Genomic DNA, 19508 nt, shown 5'->3' on the forward strand with positions numbered 1-19508 from the left:
AGTACAGAGAGAAATTTTTGAGATCAGAAGATGTGGGCTTCTGTTCTCAACTGTATCGAGACCTACACATTTGCTAAAGCCTGAACGCTGGAGCCCACGGGGGCACCGAACCCGCTGGAGAGAAGAGCTTCGCCTTTCCGTGACTCACAGCTTGGCTACAGCTTTGCAGCTTCCTCAGAGGTTGTTCAGGGGGTGGGGAAGGTAAATCAGTCAAGGAATGATGGAAGAAACCGGAGACAGTAATCTGACACCTCCAAGTCTATCTTGAGGCCAAGGAGATTTTACTTATGAAGTTAGGGAAAATATGTAAAGTGTATGATGGTTATGAGATGGTGTTTAAACAGATACTGTGGGGCACCAAAGAGAAATACTAATTTAACATTTTTTTTGTTGTTTGTTTTTTTATTCTCCAGTGAAAACAATGGAGTTAATATTCTGGCAGGAAGAGGAGACAGAACAACTTCAGTTAGAGTTTAACTGAAAAAAAAAAAAAAAAACAACCAAAAAAACCCTGATTTTTGTCAACCAAAGCCTTAGAAGGACAATGAAATGTGAAGATGAGAACTGTATATTATAATTTCATTGAAGCAAATGGGCTAAAGATATTCATAAGGGCAAAATACAATTCTCCATCAGAATATGAATCAGATTTTTACTTGCGCTTTACTTATTATTCAATGTTGCTGTCTTGTCAATGAAAATGGTGTTTAATTTTCACGTATCTTTCCCCAGCTTTTTAGAAATCTACAGACTTCTGAATCAAAAGAGGCAAAGAAGTCAAGTCACTCAGAGCTGACTTTGTAACCTGAGATCCAGGCATTCCTTGGCTTTAGATAGATCCATCACATACTGAAAACAGTTGGTATAGGCAAGCATACGTGTGCAGACACATCTAACAGTTTGGACTGGGAGAGAGGGAAGATCCTTCAGGGAACAGGGAAATCTAACATTTACATCATTCACCCCATTAGTAGCTGTCACTTCTTGAAATCTCTAGGTCCGACTTTCAATCATTTTCTATTCTACTCATGAAATCACAGCTGTACGGATGCAAAAAATACCAGTTGGTTTTTGGTTGACACCAGTCACTGCTGTGGCAGCTTATGGTCCCAAACACAGCGGGATAGAACAGACTTTTGYGTACAGAGGTGCAGGCAATAAGCACAGAGACGAAGAATTTGTAAGTAGCTAGTCTGTGCCAAAGCTAGCAAAGACTAAGAAAAATAACACCACCTTTCCCTTTAAGCTGAACAGAAAGATCAATTTGAGCAGACTATTTCCTTGCTGTATGGTCAATATGGGGAGTTAGTCCCAAAACCAGAGCACTTTCTCTGCAAAGCGCAAGCACAGCTGTATATGCATTGGTATCCTGTCCTCATTTCAAGGCACTTGTCTAAATAACTAACTAATCAAAACTAGGAGGATTATGTCCGAAGGTGGTTTCTAATCCCCCACTGAAGCCTGCGAGCACATAAAGATGGCACTGTGAACACTGCTCAGCTCCGCAGCCTGCTTTGGTTTTGCTTGCACTGCTACATATGCTTCCAATGTCCGACCACAGGCCAGTCTGCTAAACTGACAGGAGAATGTTAAATTGACACTAAATATTTCACTTTTCTCATGTCTTGAAGTTTAGATTATTTAATTTTTTGCTGACAGCCTTGGAATCTGTGTAATTTTCTGTAACGGGCAATTTTATTGTTGAAACTACATTTTGAATAATGAACAAGGCCAAGTTTTTATGGAGTAAGGACCTGACTGTTTATCTTTGCTCATGAAAGCGGTCCCAGTGACTTACACAAAGGGAAGCTAAAAGATTAGACTTAAGCTGTGTAGAAAATTAATACTGCATGGCCAGAAGGAACGGCATACAAGTTGCAAGATTAATTCAGACTTTGCATTAAAACATTTAATTGCATCCAATATCCGTTAAGTATGCTCAAACAATCTTTAAGGTAGAATACTCCTTTTCACCTGTGCAATAACTTCAGGGTCCATGGGCCGGTGGTTGTTGAAGCTCTTTGACCTCCCTGCTGTCACAGTTTTCCGGATCTGCGGGCTGTCTATCCTGTTCTTCAGGGACGAATGTCGGCTGATAGAATTGAGGCTGCCGTGGCCACTGATGGAACATTTATCTGGAACCTCCTTGGGAAGACTTTGGCTCATAATGGGCTGAGATGAGGGTCTGGAACTGGCTATGGCTCCTGGGGAGGCTGGTTCTGCCATTGAACTACCTAGTCCATGGCTGTCACTTTGACGAAAGGCTCTTCTGATGCTGCCTGACTCTGGTTTCTTTCTTTGCCTTCAGTCACAAAAGCAAAACATGTCAATACAAGCAGGAATACACGATGGGCTGTAATTTGAAGATATCCCCCCAAGACAACACAGAAGACAATGGGAAGAGACATACAGATACCCAGATTACAAATACACCCAGGATTTTAGGGAGTCATTGTGGAACAGTAAATCATTGCATTTTAACACTTCTAATAACAAGACTGAATTTCTGGCAGCTGTGCACATTCATAGCAAAAACAGAAAACTTGGAAAGTAATGGAGTTGGTCATGAAGTAAAGATTTTATATTTGAACAAAAAAAACCCTCTGTGCCATCAACAGGTTTTGATGATGTGTTTTTATTACATTAGAAGAGCAGAGCTACAATTTTTGACTGGAGGACACAGTATAAGTCTACTAAGCTCCTGGCCCAAGGCATCAAGTTATTATTTTCAGAGATTGGGAAGCAAAGAACCCCAAAGATGGTTTGGGGTTAAGAACCATTTCCAATATGTGCTGGTGGTAAGAGAGACATCTTTTCCAGTGCTTTAGTAAGACCATGAGGCACTATCTATATAGGGCTACAGATATACCAAAAGATGACGTCAAATGGATGAGCTGGTCCAAACAATTTACTTTCTACCCCAGCAGCATGTGGTCTGACAGCATGATTCCATTCAAATTATATAAAGGCCATTGTAGCAAGAATACTTTATGCCATAGGTCTGAAGCTTGGCATCCATTATACAGGGAAGGATCCATTTATATGTAGCACCAGCCCCAGGAATAACTGCAAGAAAGTGTTAACTCCAGTAGGATTTTGGCATCCAAATAATAATTCAGTGGGTGGCACAACTGTCATTGCGAAACCATCTGATTTAATTTTGCCCAAGTCTGTTCACACATAGGTCAGAAGATTCATTCCTAAAGAAAAAACAACAAAATGAGTCTTATGCTACTATTGCTGAATATCAGTTTCCCTAGTAAAGGGAAAAAAAAAGATGGAGTGGACATTACCCAGGCTTCCTACAAACACTACATACAACACACTACCAAACAGCAGATGGTGAGGCTCCGACATAGGTCTGTCCATTATACAAACTCTTCCATAACTGACAGAATGACACACTTGAATGGCTCATACATTGAATATCATAAAAGAAAGATCAGATCCCAAACTGAGCAGTGAAGCTCCGCTGATCTGCACATCAGCAGAGCTCTGCTGACTCCCACAGCCTGAGGACCAGGCTCTGCGCAGGACACTAGCTGTTCCAGACCTTTTAAGAAGAAATGCATTTCTATTACTGCCTTTACTGACTAAAGTCTGTTTAGTTAACTGAAAGTTAAAAATGTCCACTTCTATAAAGCCAATTAATATCTTCAGGGCACTAAGAGAGGTTTTTTACAGTAAGGAAATAATCAGAAAGATTTGGGGGACAGTCTGCTCTAAAATAAATAAAAGATCAAGAAATTTAGTCTCTTACTAGCTTAATTTCCCTGTTTTTTTTTTTTTTTTTTTTTTTTTTTTTNAATCAAGCTGACTGTTGGCTAAGGCAACAATTTCTCATTCAGCAGGTAAAGTTAAGAAAACAGGGAGATGTTTCACTGCAAGCATATGGTTAGTAACCTGCTTAAGGCGAAAAGTGCTGGAGAAATGAAAAAGTGTTAAAGGCAACATCAGATGGTGGGATTTAGGGTATGTCATTTAACACAAAATGCGATACTAATTTCTGAAGAGACTGTCCCCGTCCCATAAAGCAAACCATGTTAAATGTAAACGAGACATAACAAATCACAGGAACATAATAAGGAATGGGAACATGATTACAAGAACTCATTCCACAATTTCCCTCTTTCTCAGTATGTTTATCTTACAAAAAAGGATGTGTTTGGGAAAACTGGGACAGATGGCACCTTAGGGATAGGGAGAAGCAGCCAGTGGGATTTTAAATGAACACTGGCCACTTTGGTGAAAGAGGGAGAAGGACAGCAAAATGCAAGCAAGTTAGAAGAGGTGGAAGCAAAGAAAAATGGTGGCAGTGCTCATTTGTTATCCTCTCTCAGGAAAGGAAATATTTTACTGGACTCATCACCAAGATTTTTATAATTAAGTAAAATAATGCAAGGCTGTTCTTACTTGTTGATGTTTGCAAGGTAAATATCTGCGACGTGCCCCCCACTTGGGCAACTGGCACCAGTTCTGGCAGTCACTTTTTCTTCCGGTGGCTCAGAATTTATTTCTATTTCAGACTTCGGACTGGATCTTTCAGAGATACCATCCTCACTAGGAAGGAGGAGGGAAGGAAATCACAACCAAAACAGTACCAACAGCACTGAATTTTACATCCAGCACCATGTACGCAAACATACAAAAACACTATTCTAAACATCTTTTTCTTAAGAATCATTATATATCTTTCAAATTAGAGAGCCTGATTTCTGTAAGCAACTTGGAGGTTCCAGCTCTGCATCTTTATCAGGCTGGCAGCACCAGTACTATTTTGGCATTACAAAGACACTGAAACTTTTAACTTTCACAGAAGCAGACACCTATGCTTTTGCAGAGCTCTACTTTTCTTTTTTTTTTTTTTTTTATGGGATTCCCTTCTTGAAGGGAAAGTTGAAGGATGAAGAAGGTGCCCCACGTGGTCTCAGCATCCTGATGCAAATACTCCATTCCACACCTGATTTTTAAGCAAGCCATCTCGCAGATGGACTTTAAACRTAACATACGTGTCTTGGACGACGATATACTGATGAGGAATAAGGCCGTCAATTCCATTGTGGCGTCCCTCCCACCAGTCATCTGAGGCCCGCTGATAGAGCAAGAGAGAAGCTCCTTTTTTAAAGGACAGCTCTCGCGCAGTCCTGCCAATGTAGTCGAACTTCGCTATTGCTTCTATGGGCTCACACTCTAGGAGACAGAAGGGAATAAACAATAATTCACTAAACACTTGGGCTCAGGTAAGCACGTAACAGTTTAAACCCACCGCAAAGCAGTTTATGAAGAGAGCGTGGAACATGGGACAAAGGTAGCAGAGGGAGAAGCACTAAGATTTGGAGGCAAGTCCCTGTAGTATGAGGATGTTGCAGTTTCAGCATTTATCTCATCTCTACAGGGTTGACACATTCAAATTTTCTAAGTTAAAACCCCTTTGACAGAAATTCTAGCATACAAAAACAGAAACAACGAGAAAATTAATATATCCTTAAAATCACAAAATTCAAAAGCCAGGTAGCAAGAAGGCATGTCACAGAGTGTCTATCTACGGTAGGCTTTCTTACAGGTAGCCAAACTAAACCTCCTGAGCTGGCAAGCTGGAGTTATTAGCGTTTAGGGAGGGAAACGTCCTCCGTTTCCAAGCTGCTTCAGAACTAAAGCTTCTATTCAGAAGGAAGTTTGCGCTTGGCGCTGCACGGCGTGCCCCGAACCGGGCCACTCTTCCCCGAAGAGCTCACAGCAGAACGACAGCGATGCGGCCACCGCGGCCCGTCACCTGCTGCAGAGCTCGGGCACTGCAGGGAGGACGACGATACGGGCAAAATCTGGAAAAATCAGTATGAAATTTGTGTGGATCATCTTAAGACTTTCAAATCCTGTCACTGGTTGAGTCTAAATATGTATTAAGGCAGTTCCCAATGCAAGGCTGGAACCAGGGGACTGGAGATGAGCTCAACCACACGGTCCCCATGGACTTCAGCTTACTAATTACTTTACAGGAGCTTTAACACAGCGAAGCGCTCCATGGAAACACGGCTCTTTCTCGGGGGAACAGTCCTGGTTCCTGTTCCTCAACAAGGAAAGATATCCCATTTTGTCCTTAGATCTGCATCAGCATTATGGGAAGCTCCTACGGTGCAAGAGCCATCCAGAAGGGATTTGAAGGCCAAACATGAGCCACAGCTTTTAAAATTACTCCTGGGGAGAGCACATGATCAGGAATTAGATCTTCCAAGGCTAACCCTAGGAAGGCAAGGCAGTAGCTGCGCTTGTGCAAATATATGGTGTAAATCCATCCAAGAGAGCAGCTGCTGCACTACCGCAATCTAATCACAGCTGCTCTGACACAGCAGCACRGAAGTATTATCCAAAGAGCCACGATTACCATCGGTAGTTACCGAGCATGAACCGACCGAGAGCTAAGGCCAATCAGCCACAGGATCTGCCCGATTACTCCCAGCAATAGGTTTCAATACCAAACCAGACAGCATAGAATTCTATCAAATCCTGCATTTCACGTAAATCTACGGTCAGCCTCACGTGAACCCAGGTACCAGCCCTCAGCAGCCAGCACGATGCTTGCAAGGGTGAGAAAAGCCTGGTCTGGGTTTTCACCTTGCAATAGCTGCCTCGCTTCAGACTCCCAAAAGCTCATGGTTATCTGGTTTTGGCTCCTGGCTCCCTTCTTTCCTTTCTTATTTTGTTTCTGCAGCCAATTTCTTCATAACATTAAAAAAATAATGCTGCTTTTCGGTGTTCCCCCTTTATTTATGAAGGGGAAGGGACTAGGATTTTGTACAGTTCATCTGTTTCGTTAAGAAGTGTTTATTATTGCAAATGAGTGGTGCACTCAGGTTTCTTATGTTTCCAATTTGCCTTTTAGGACTCTGGCTTTCATCCAGAGAAGTGATTTTAGACTCTAATTTCCAGTAGCTTTTTCCTATTACACTCCTGATCACAGAAGAAAGCTGTGAGAATAAAGACCAATAAGACTGAGCCAAACAATTATCCCTGCCAGTCTGGGAATCTGTGCAGGAAAGCAGCAGTTTAAAATCTTTCCACTCATACACATAATTTAATGAACATGCTACATGCTTGTGTTCCAGTATTATCAGCCTCTTGCGCCTGTCTCAAAATTGAATGTTCAATCACTCGCCCAGTCAGGTTGAAAGTTAACAGCACAGAAGCTCTGCAAAAAACAACCCCCCTACCCCACCCCAGGACCAATTCCTCCACCCCTCTGCTCCATAAAGACGAGCCTGTGCTGCCGGGCTCTTTCCTGGAGAGCCGTACAGGCTTTGCTACGGCTCCGCTGGACATTTGAGGCTGCCAGGTCTAGAACGCCGAGGCCAGCAAGGTGGGTTTGAGTTCTCAGACGCCGCCAAGTAAGTAACGCACCAGATTTATTTCACTTGATAGCCAAAAACCAACTCAGAATCAGTAATGTAGCTGGAAAAGATTATTCTTCAATAGTTTTACTAGAAGTAGGTTTATTTCCTTACATTTAGCAATATGGCATATTCCCTTACTGTTCAAAACACATCTGCAGATTTGAATGACTTAGCATATTCCCCCAGCCTGTTAATCCCGCCTATGCCAGCGAAGGTACTGACAGGCTTTACTTTGGGAGGACCAGTTCCAGCATCAAGAAAGAGCTAAAGGAGCAAGCGTCTGGTCACATCTAAAGAGTGAAGGAGTGAGGAAAAAAAAAAAAAAAAAAACTTCAGTCCCAAATCCCAAGAGAGAACACGAGTCGCAGAAAGGCGTGTGCAGCGCTTCCGMTGAGTGAGCCCAAGGTGTAACACTGCAAAAATCCGTTACGAGTGTGCGAGACTCTAGTTAACAAAACCTTGCTGTTCTCTCAGAAGAGATAGAGGCTCAACTCTCTCCTCTGCTTCAGTGCCAAACTCTCACTATGTCACATGGAATATTCTGTGTAGGTTGTAGGACTCCATCCAAAACGCCTACAAACGTTACCTTGCATAGGGGCCCCATGCAATCTGTTCCAGGGGCTGTAAAACGGTGTCCTTCTCTAATCTCTAATCGCTCATTTTCCCCATCATTGTGCTCTCTTGCTACATAAGCTATTTAGAAATCCCATTCAGACACAGTGCAAGCACCCCAGTGGTGTTTCAGCCTGCAGATTTTAGTCCCAGGCTTTACAGATGTGGGAAGAACTAGCCTTTCTTTAATTAGAGCACTGAGATTACTTCTTCTTTAAGTACACACTCAAAAAGGACATGTTTTCACACATTTTTAGAAACTAAAACTTTTCAGAAAGAACAATCTCTTCAAAAAAAGATACTAAACTCACAATGTTTCATTTCCATATTCTTCAGGTTTCCTCCCAACAACCTTGGTGAGAAGTCGCTGCAACAGTGATTAACCTTGCCCAGGGAGAACCGATTCTGCAGCAATTCTAGCCGTGCTCAACATTGTTTACTTTGTTATTGGTGTGTGAACATCATTAAGCCAGCAGGAGCACAGCAATGCCATGGGAAAGGTTTGTTAGGCAACTGCTGGAGCAGAGCGAGCAAGCAGCAGCACAGGAGCACAAGACAAGGCTATGGAGCAAATTACTAAAGACCAGCTCAAAAAGCATGCTCCCTAACTGGAAACCAATGGCCACCTTCTTCCCATTTGTCCACCTGAGAACATCCCAAGTGCAACCATCACGGCAGATTCTACCACAATTGCAAGAGGCCAAAAAGCAAGAACAAAAATGTACGCTGCTCTGTTTTGGCCAGCGTGCTTCATATGCTGATCAGCATTCTGGGGATTGCTGTCTCACGTCACTCATGTAATCTTTTCCTCTACTCTGGATGGGGCTCACACGCAGCTGTTCCTCATTGCTGAAAGAGGCTTTTTTGGAAGCAGTACTAACAGACACTCCAAGGCTGTGGCGTTACCTTTTCCTTAGGAAATATCAGGAAATTCTCATAGATGTCAAATACAGGCAACTCGGTGGTGAAATTCCAGGCACCCCTTTTTATTAATCAGACCACAGAAAAGGTAACGAGTTCTCTCAGGAGGAAACAAAAATTATCAAGGAGAGAGGCCACCAAGATGCTCTACCCTAAAGCCTGGCTCCAAGCAGACAGCAAACAGTTTTTTATTTTATTTTGTTTGCTTCCTTAAAACAGAACTGTTGGAGGTTAAGGCACTCGATTCCCTTGCCAAAGCTACTGAAAGGGGAGATGCCTGGCATAGGCAGAGGGGAGCAGCAGAGCACGCTGAAACACATCCAGCCTTTGGCTCTACACTTAGCTCATGATTTCCAACTCTAAGATCCTGCTAAGGTACAGATGAGCTCAGTCTTTTGAGCATGCAGTGTGCCCAGGCAGGCCTGCTGCTAAGATGAGGTACCATTGGAAAAAGGGATACTTTAAAAATAGACAGGCAACTTCTAAAAATTCCTGCTGATCCCATACATTTTACTTTTTGGCATCAAATGCTGTATGCGGTGTTTCAAACGACTACTGTGACTTGAACTCCATTTTGGATTTAACTTTGAATTTAAACTGCAAGGCACTTCATTCTCTACCGCCCCAACACCAGGTTACCTTAGCAGAGGAGTTAATAGGCTTTGCATACCATCATCACTGGTGTGGTGTTCAGCCGTAACGTCCTGAACCGAGTCTTCTGTTGAGGCTCTCTCTCCGTGTGGACTTTCACTGCAACAGAAGGAAACACAGACAGAGCTTTATACCGGTTGAAATTGAGTTTCCTCATTTACAAAGCCCAAAGGTAACTCGGCCGTGAACATCCACACAGGATGTCCACAGCTAGGTTCTGTGCCAGATGCTTCGTGGATGCATTTTTGCAGGCACTCAAGTCAGTGCGTCTAAAAATCAAGCTAAGCCCTTGATTTGCTTGAGCAGACAGAACAACTTTGTCACCCTCCGCACACTATCGGGAAATAYATGCAGGAAAGTCCAACTTCAGATGTTACAACCCAGACCTCCAGAGACTTTCAGAAGTCAGAGCTAGCTGTGGCATGCTGGGCCTAGCTCATCTCTGCCATGCCAGGACTATTCCCCAGCTGTATTCTCCAGGGCTCTAATTAGCTCATTACACAACTGATGAGATAGCTGCCACTTCCTGGGGGAAATTATTTCTCAAATCATAATGACATTTCCAGGTCTGCGTTTGTCATCTCCCTCCTTCCCTTTCATCACAGTCTTGGACTGTCCAGTTCATTTCACTGAATGACTCCCATAACCAGATTAATTGACTGGAATCTTTATTTACAAAGCACCTTAAACACCAAGAGCGCTCATTAATGTTTTGCATAAAGAAAAGCCTTGAAAGCGTCAGTAGACAACAAGTGGCGCACAGAGGTTATGTTTCGGTGAGCAGTCACAGGAGCAGCTCCCGCAAGACAAGCGGCAAAAGGGAACTGGAGGAGAACTCCTGGCCGCGCTCAAGGAGCTGCGCGGACCTGGCCGCCAGCTGGCAACGAAGGCTCGCCTGCCGTTACTGCTCACATTAAAGGGGGGGRAAAAAAAAAAGGAAAGAAAGAAAAAAAGCTCCCTCCTCATCCTGCCAGACGCTGCTGCTAAAGCCAGAACGTTTCTGTTGCAGAATCTCGCGCTGGTGACAGTAAAGCAGCCGGGCTGCCCCGGAGACGGCTCTGCTGCCCGCGCGCGCACCACGCTGAATCGCCTCTAACTTACGTTAAAGGCAATTTTGACTTCTTTGCAGACAGTAATAACCTGATCAGTCTTTTTGGCCTTGCAATGGTTAAAATAAGCAATAGGCGATGTGCAGCGTTCTCCCTTTTAAAACCTTGTCCTGGTCACCTAACTCCTCTACTCTTATTTAAAAAGAGAGGAGGGGGGAAAGTTTGAATAATTCCAGTGTCTCATTACATTTAATCCACATAACAAACGCGCCGTTTCCTCACCATCTGAGTCAGTGCCGCAGGAATCAACCTTTCCCATCTTTTGCAAAGCCTTTATGCTACTTAATAAAGTTTACAAAAGAACCGAAAGCCAAACGGAGGTCCCAGGAGGAATCCGGCATTGAGGGCTAAAGTTTCACTTGGACCGTGAAGTCACGTCGCCTACGCCAACTCTGCGGATCTAAATACGCACAGACAAAAGAGGAGACCGCGTGCCTCCAGCAGCCCCTTCCACCACCAAACCCGCCCGTGCCGCAGACCCGGACCGCGTGCCGCGCCAGCCCGGGATGCCGCAACGGAGCGCGCTGGGCTGCGGGAGCCCACCCCGAGCGCCGGGGCAGGGGAGCAAGCGGAGCCCCCGGAGGAGCGAGCTCCTTCCTGCAGCTCCAACCACCTCCCCGGCCTCCGCGCAGGGCTCCGGGCTTGGACCGGACGGCTCGGCGAGCCGCTAACCCGCTCCGGGGGACGCACCGACGCAACGCGGTGCCGGGCTTGGCTCGCTCAGAGGCAGCGTTTTGAAGATGCCGGCACCCCAGCCCCGCGTTTCGGTAGCGAGCGCTGCACCTCGCCCTCCCCTCCTCCTCGGCACCTCCTTGCTGCCTGAGCCCTTCCCGCCGACCCAAGCGGCCGCCGCGCAGCGCGGGACGAGCGCGCCCGCACCGCGGCTCCGAGCCCCGGCCGCCCGTGCACCAAAGCGCCGCCTGCAAGGTCCTCGCAGAGCGGAGACGGGGGCTAGCGGAGGCGCGACGTCGCTGYGAACGTAGCGCACGCCATTCCCCGATGAATCCGCTAAACACCGGAGGCTTCCCTTTGCTTCGCGCAAGCTTCGCAGCGCAGYGCCCTACGGGCGATAACTAACAACTATTTAAATACCGTGGCTCTGAGGAGCCTTGAATGGAACCAGATGCTTCTTCCTGGCCCTGTTAAGCAGCCTCCCTCGCTTGCTTCTACCCTTTCCTACTCACCAGGGTCTCAGACCAGCGTGGGTAAGAGCAGCAATGAAAAAAACCCAAGTGCCTTCAGCGAAGCGACAGCACCTTCCAGCCCAGTTTGCCTCCCACGTATTCGTGCAGAGTGTGACACACGCCGCAGGGAGTGTGCAGAGCGTCTAATATTCCCTTCACCTTACRGGCAAAACCTCTTGTCAAAGTTAATGTGTTTCTTAAAGGTCTTACACATACAAGACTGTTACAGTGTTTTTTTTTTTTTTTAAAAACATCAATGAAAAATGCCAGAATGAAGGGTAAAACTAATGCAATTTGCACAAGGGCTACTGCAAGCCCTCCGCATATAGCTGYTTCTTGTCTGCATAAAGCAGCCTCTCCTCAAGCTCATGCAGGGAGTGAGCTGACAGTTAAAACTACTCTGAAACAAGTAGGAAAACAAGGCTAGCTCTGTCACTAGAATGACTCCATTTTTAAAATGTATTTATTTTAATATATGAAAATAATCATTTGCATTCCTGGGACAGGGAAGGGGGGGAGGAGGACGCAATTTAACATTCCTCATTTTCAGTGGGAGAGATCAACTTGGCCAGTAGAAAAGAAAACACCTCCTTTCCTTCCCCCACTCCCAACCTTCCACCCCAGATGACAGGAGCCGCTCGGGCTGAATTGCTTCCAGATGTTGCTTTCAGACTGAGCACGCGGCCAGGCCTCTTGAGCTTTAAGCTGGATGGAAAYGGTGATTTTGCATTCCTCCCTCCCCCAGCAGTGCTGCCCTGAAAATTAAACCAGGCCGCAGCTTTCTAGGTTCAGCTGCAAGTGACCCCAACTCTGAAGCAAAGTCACTGAGAACAGGCAGGAGAATGTCAAAGGAAGAGAGAGAGGAGAGAGGGGAAAAAAGTCAAATGTAAGCATTAGCAGGAGTTGGTGCATCAGCTCCTCGTCTTTCACAAGGAAATGGTGGCAGCTACCACAGCAGAACATGCAAAAAAATCTCTGTGAAGCCTTCTCCTTTAAGATAGGTGAGCACAGGTTTGACAACTGAACAGCTACTTTTTTTTTTTTTTTTTTAAAGTTGGTGGGTATCCAGAGACACCAAAGCCATCTTCTCTTTCACAACACAGATTCTGAAAGTCTGGGCCAGATGCTTGAATCCAGCATTAGACAACACAGAATGCATGACTGTAGCATCCCAATCTGAAAATGAATATGCATCCATTCTTTTTCTATCATACCAGTAATCCTCAGTGTTTCCACCTCTGCTATAGACTGGGCCCTCCAGCTCCCTTGGCCCTGGGAAGATGTTCTCGTGTTGGATGATGATGGTTTTGATCAATTCATTGACATGAGCCTGGCAAGAGACTTGATCATGACCTTCAGGCACGGACATCAGTGTTGGCCCAAAGCAGATGGCTAAATTGTAGGGATCCATCATATTCTCTTCACTGAACTGAGATAAACTGCAAAAGACAGAAGTGGGGAGGGGGTTAACAGGCAAAAAACAGCATCATCATCATCATCTTCTGCTAGAGAACACACAGCTGAATTGGAAAGACTCACTTTGGGCTTTCTGCTCTTTAGAGCTGATCTGCTGGGACACAAATGTTCTGGGTCTGTTTAAAAAGTGAGAGACTGATGGCACATACAGAGAACAACTCTCAGGGTCTGGTAACTCAGTCCAACTAGGCTTATGTCAACTGGGCTCGCTGGCTGCAATCTGGGAAGTTTGCTGACACATTGATTTCTTGATTGCGTATCCAAGTTGCTTTCTATTTTCCAAAMAATTTTCTCCTTAACTAGCATGAACAACACTAGGGGGAAAAATGCCACTAGACTTCTCCCCCTTTGTTCTCATTATAAACAAATTGTTGGCAATAAAAGCCAGTCTGTCAGCAAATCACTCTGTGCACCCCACTCCGAAAGCAGGCTGCAYGTTTAGCCAGGAGGCCAGCGCAAGCCTGACAGCCGCTGCGGCTCGCGGAGCAGAGCGCGGCACCGCACACAGCAAGGAGCTTGTGAGCCAGAAGACCCCTCTGCTTGCTTCCATTTGTGCCCTCCGTCAGGCCAATCTCCTCCTGCTCCCAAAGCGTAGAGCCCAACCCAGCATTCAGGACACGGGGGAACACCAGCATTTTCAGYGTAAGCTGCGGTGACACACTGAAAGCAGCTGAAGTCTCCCAACCAGACCAGGAGCAAGCTGAAGCTGCAGCTTCTATGTGAAATTCTGTTTCTCAAACTCTCTGCAAATCAAGTAAAGAGTATTTCTCGAAAGGGAACTTCTATCTAGCTACAAAACAGGAAGGTTAATCTAGTCTGGAAGCTCAGTGCTCCAGTACGGTATTAGAGTCGGAGCTGGGAATAGGAGAGAAGTGCTATTTTATCTAGGGAGCTTTAAGTCCCTGGAGGCAGAGGTACRAGAAATGACTAGACGTTCCATTTTCCTGTGTAAACTATTTATAGCAGAAACCTCAAATTGTAGCACAAGGCATTAAATCYATCACAAGGAAGAGGATGAGACAACAATCTTCTACACTGCCAAAATCTGATTAAGAAAAAGGAACTTTGTGCAGTTTTCCCTCAAGTTCAGATCCAAAATATGAGAAGCTGACTGTATTTTTATCACAGCTTCCACTAACCATGGGACAGACAGAATTTATATAGAAATAACATCTAGTCATTAACAACTAAAGCTGATTTCCTGTTACCTTATTTTAAACATTCCATTTCTGATAGGTTAGGTGATGACTAGAAGTAGGTTGGACAATACTATTCTAAACCTAATCTTCCCTAGTGTTCAAAGGTACCCTGATCTGCAAGTTTGTCCGACAGTTTTAAGATGGCTTGCCACTGCTGAAATTCAGGATATTTTGATCCCAGACTTGCTCAAATCCCTGTTTATAGTTTAACCTTCCTCTATAGACTTAAAATACTCCCTAATGCAGTCTCTCCTTTTTTTTTTTGTTCTTGCTGTAAGATGAACATGATTAAGAATATCACCATCAGATTTACACTCAACACTGCCAACCTCAACAGGGAGCAAAGAATGTTTAAATCCTGCTATGCTTCTGGCTAGGATATTTTTCCTTTATGCTATCCTCAGGTGTCAAGACCACACTACTGGAAGAAGCTATTGACTTCTTCCTGTCAAACCGCCTGATGAATCAGCCAGATGTAGTGAAGTGTTTAAAAATACAATAATCTCGCTCTGCATCACTCCCACCACTTAGTATACACTACCCCTTGCTGGTGTGGGGCCCAGCTTTCAATTCCCTCATATCATTTTTTGCCTGAATTACCAGCAAATTATTCATTTTTGTTTCTGGAGCTCCACTGAGATTGCAGTGCTATCATCAGGATGAATTTCAGCAAGGCTCAGAAGCCCAGCAAAACAGATGCAAGAGTAGGCTACAGTGACGTTTGCACCTTGGCCTGTTGCTCAGATCACATGCAGCAATGCTAAGGCTGGTTCCGTCATTCATCTCATTTATACCAATTATTACAGCAGRACCACGGTGCTCTCGGGGATACTCACTGATTGAGGAATGCAAAGAGGTATCTCATTACAATCAGAGTGGTCTTAGGCAAGTTCAGAAGGACTTTCCGGATGTGGAGCGCTCTCTCTTGTAAATTATCCATTGCTGAAAGGCAGAAAGAGCACCAGAGTTATTAGATCACTATAACCACAATTTGCCACCAAGTCCAAATACAACCATGCACTGTGATGGTTCCTGTGCAAACTATTAAAAAGGGAAGGCAGCATAAGGAAGGAAGGGTCTGCCCCTTTCCTGGACTCCCCAGCCGTCCCCGACGTGGGAACGCACAGGCTGCGGAGCCTTTGACAATGAAGGCTCTTAACACGTGAAACTTAGCTGCAAGCTCCTTCCTAGCGTGGGAGCACTGGATGTCATCTGCTTCAATAGWCCTGACACAATAGCTTATTCAAGTTAGCCTAGAAAGGTGGGTGTTTAAAGAAAAAATTGTATAAGACTCAAAGGCAGATTAACATAGTTAAAGGGTGAGGCAAAAAGCTCCGTGTGCAGCAGCCTACTGAGAAATAAGTGGGCAGCATAAATCATCTCAGAAGAGAGAAGTTATTTGGAAGCAGATTTTTCTTTTCATATAATGCGAATTCAAGTCTGCAAATGCATTTATCAGGAGAAGAAAACCACAAATCATATTAGAAGCAGTTATCTTCTGCTTCCCTTCAAAGGCTGCCACTGCAAGGGACAACRGAATCGTTCTTTGATTCAGAGTGACACGGCAACAGTCAGGCCATTTAAGCAGGGGTTGTCCAAGTACAAACACAAAGACCAAACCCCTGCCCACCAAAACCACTTTTAGAAACAAAAGATGTTAACAAGTGGACCGTGATCACTCTCATGTTTGATATCCTATAACAAGAGTCAATAAAGGCCTCTCATGCCGATGAAGTTAAAAGGCATATAATTACTACCTTGCTGGCTAAACAGAGCATGTAAAAGGATGTCAGTAGATGTACAGGCAGCATATCTATTAACATTAGGGAAAGCACATGGGGCAAGAAAACCCTGCTGGAGATGCATGTTTTTGAGAAGGCATTTCTGGAACCTTCTGAACAGAGGTCTTAAAAAGATTATTTTTCAGAAAGGAAGGTCTTTTGTTTCATTCCTTAAGCAAAGAATCCTGTCATGAARCACTGTCTCAGAAAAATACATGACATAGCTCTTGAAAAATCTATTCATTTCTATCTTCTTGCTCATTTACAAGATTGCTACCAAAATAATGAATGCTGCAATCAGGTAACTGTCCTGACGCTGGCTGAAACACATGGCCTAACAGAGACTAGGATAGCAGTGCCACACAAAGCCAAAGTAACCATAAACAGATTATTTTGGATAAAGAAAAGGGCAGGGGGAGACAGGTGGAAGACAATGTTGAAAAAATTCATCTAATTCCTTTTCAGATCTTTGTATACTTACTGACACAGGCAATCAGATCATGAAAGATATCCTTGGGGAAGAGAGGGTGCTCCAGCCCTCGAAAATAGAGCTTCAAGACGCCTGCTATTGAATCCATGTCGTGGTCATTCTGGTCCCCAGCCAACGGATCTTCCCCTTTGTTACCAGCAAAGAAAAACAGTTAAGAAAAATCGGAACACTGGAGAAAAGAATCAGGCTGGAAGGTTGCAACTCAGCTGTAGAAAAGGATTTATGCAGTACAAAGTTAATCCCACCTACTTCAACTAGACTAAAACCAACGTGAGGTGGAGAGAGAGCTCCCCTGCAGACAGCAGTGGAGAAGGGAAGTCTCTGACAGCAACCCTTGGAGACCTGAGATGGCTCTTGGACAGACTGGAGCATGACCCTGGAGCACCCAACTCGTGCCCGTGTTAGAGCGGCATTGCTGTGCTAGCATTTCAAAGCTCTGTATTCCAGATATTCAGGTAGGGGGTGAATTTGAGAGCCACCATTGAGGTAAACAGTACACAAGCCTGGGAGCACATCTTTATGCAAATTCATGACTGACGTTAGGCTTGGATTCAGTGCATACGCAATGGGGCAATGAGCATCTTTACTAGGCTCAGCAAGATGCAGACAGCTTACGTTGAATTACGGGAGGGGAAAAAAAAAAAAAAGGTTTCTGGGACATACAATTTGTCATTGTAGATGTGTCACAGTTTGTCTATGTTACAAAAGAAAAGATGCCCGCTTAAGGAGTTGTTCCCTAAGGAAAACTCCCTATCAAATATAATTAGATTTAATGATGGGGCAAACCTCAAATTGAAGCTATATATATCCATTATGTGACTGAAATTACCAAAGCTTGCCTATTATCTTAATAACACACAGGATAATAAATGGGCCACTACAAACCAGAGCATTATCCTTGATATTAACTGCCACCAAGGGTTCTGGGTGAAGTAATAAACTGCAGAGACATTATTGTTAACTTTGTCAGTTCTGTATATCATGTGCTTTAGAGAGACAAGTGAGACGAAGCTTAAAAAAAATTTTTTTTCCTGCATGTTAGTGCTGAAACAACTGGCTATTTTCTCAAGATGTCTGGTATTGTCATTTATTTTTAAAAAGGGCCTTTGAAGCTGATATCAAGCCTTTCCCTTGCAGCTTGTCATACACATTCCTGCCTCCTCTGTTCTTGAGGATTTTAATTCTCAGGTTGGAATGGAATGGAAAGATGAAGGCAAGGGAAATTAGATACCATACTTCACATAGTTGTACAYTAGACTCCTTGCTTCCCAACAGCAAAATGAGCTTGCTGTGCCTAATTAATTACTGCTTTTCCCTCCAAGAGCAAGCATAAAAACATACTAAATGTGTTCTTTTGGAATGACACGTGTACAGAGAATTCACACGAGCCCTGCCGTTTTCAGCTCTCCTGAACCCAGGCAGACCAGCCTAGCTAGATGCTCACGAGCCTGGAGGCCCCAAGCACRTCTCTGGCTTTGTTTGGAAACAGAGACAGCTCTTCATATAGAAGAATCAAATCTATTACAAGATACGTCAAGCGAACAGTGACTTGAAATTTACCCTCTCGCTTGGTCACAGTTAGAATAAGMGTAGCCAGGCTGCGCCTCAAGAACACGAGATACACAAAAGCTCATCCTCTAGCAGACAAAGACCGGGGGAAAAAGGGACAATGTAGTTACGCCCAATAACGAAATTCTCTGAATCCTTTGGTGTTGCAAGTAATCGTTAAACTATGAGACAGGAGAGATGACTGAATTCAGAATGTTTATTAAACAGACACACGACAAGGCATAAAGCATAATGCCTTGAATATTCAACATTAACGAATGCTACAGAAGCATTCTGGCGAGAGTCACTTATGAAGCTGGAAAAAATTAAAACAGACTATAGTAAGCTGCATTCAACACTTAAGCTATTTTGGAACAGTCATTTCAACAAATTAATCCATTTGACAATAATTTCTGAGATACTGGAATAGATCCTCCTTACCTCTCTCAAATGCGTTTTTTATATCGTTCACTTCAACTTGTGACCCAGACACTCTGAATATTCCTTCATGCTGCAACCCTGCAAGACAATAAGGGACATTGATAACAACAGACATAAGCTAAGCTGGCACCTTCATCAAGTACAGCATGATGAAGGAAACATGAGCAACACAGGCAAAGTATCTTCTTTTAAAAGCCTTCTTCCCTTAAATGTCCAGGCAGAGACAGAATGTGGAAAAACAGAACTCTGGCACCACTGAGAAAAAGTATTAACCCTTCCTAGGATGCTGACAGAATAATTTGGTTATAACATCCATGCATTTTATCTTTCACCCTGAAGGTTCCCAAAGGATTTTCCAACCCAGAGAAAGTCATGAACTAACAGTATACCAGCCAGAAGTAATATATGGCTAACTACACAGTAAAACAGTTTATTTTTCAAGAGCAATACTGAAGAGGCCCAGAGCAAATCAGCCAATTGAAACTGAAGCATTTAATTACCCTAAAATGCCTTGATATCTAGGATTCTAGGATAGCCTTTAAGACATTCCTGGGAAATAGTGCACATAAACAAAAATCATTGAAATCATTTATCAAGTAGGTGAGATATTCTAATAAACTGCCATCATAATTTTGTTGGTACATGAAAGACGGGCAGCAAAATTTACAGACCAAGGTTCAAAGTACTCTTCACATAGGGAAATCAACG

The 19508-nt window shown here is 44.1% G+C and overlaps 1 protein-coding gene across 6 annotated transcripts in view; it reads right to left on the bottom strand.

Annotated features, from left to right (window-relative positions):
• Window positions 1-19508, bottom strand: part of SRGAP2 (SLIT-ROBO Rho GTPase activating protein 2) — a 119042-nt gene that overhangs the window by 6816 nt on the left and 92718 nt on the right. For 5 of the 6 annotated variants that reach the window (XR_003255435.1, XR_003255434.1, XM_026077233.1 and 2 more), the window contains 8 exons: window positions 18801-18878; window positions 16803-16937; window positions 15377-15482; window positions 13080-13304; window positions 9592-9671; window positions 5010-5190; window positions 4414-4560; window positions 1975-2302 (listed from right to left, as the gene is read on the bottom strand). Coding sequence is in view for 4 of the 6 variants with exons in the window: in XM_026077233.1 (XP_025933018.1) it covers window positions 1975-2302; window positions 4414-4560; window positions 5010-5190; window positions 9592-9671; window positions 13080-13304; window positions 15377-15482; window positions 16803-16937; window positions 18801-18878 (1280 nt within the window). In the remaining 2 variants the exon portion in view is untranslated. Of the gene's footprint in view, window positions 1-1974; window positions 3201-4413; window positions 4561-5009; window positions 5191-9591; window positions 9672-13079; window positions 13305-15376; window positions 15483-16802; window positions 16938-18800; window positions 18879-19508 lie in introns of those variants that run through there. The other variant, XM_026077235.1, reaches the window with a different exon arrangement.

Source organism: Apteryx rowi, unplaced genomic scaffold (assembly GCF_003343035.1).
Source record: "Apteryx rowi isolate R43461 unplaced genomic scaffold, aptRow1 scaffold_45, whole genome shotgun sequence".
NCBI classification, from domain to species: Eukaryota; Metazoa; Chordata; class Aves; order Apterygiformes; family Apterygidae; genus Apteryx; species Apteryx rowi.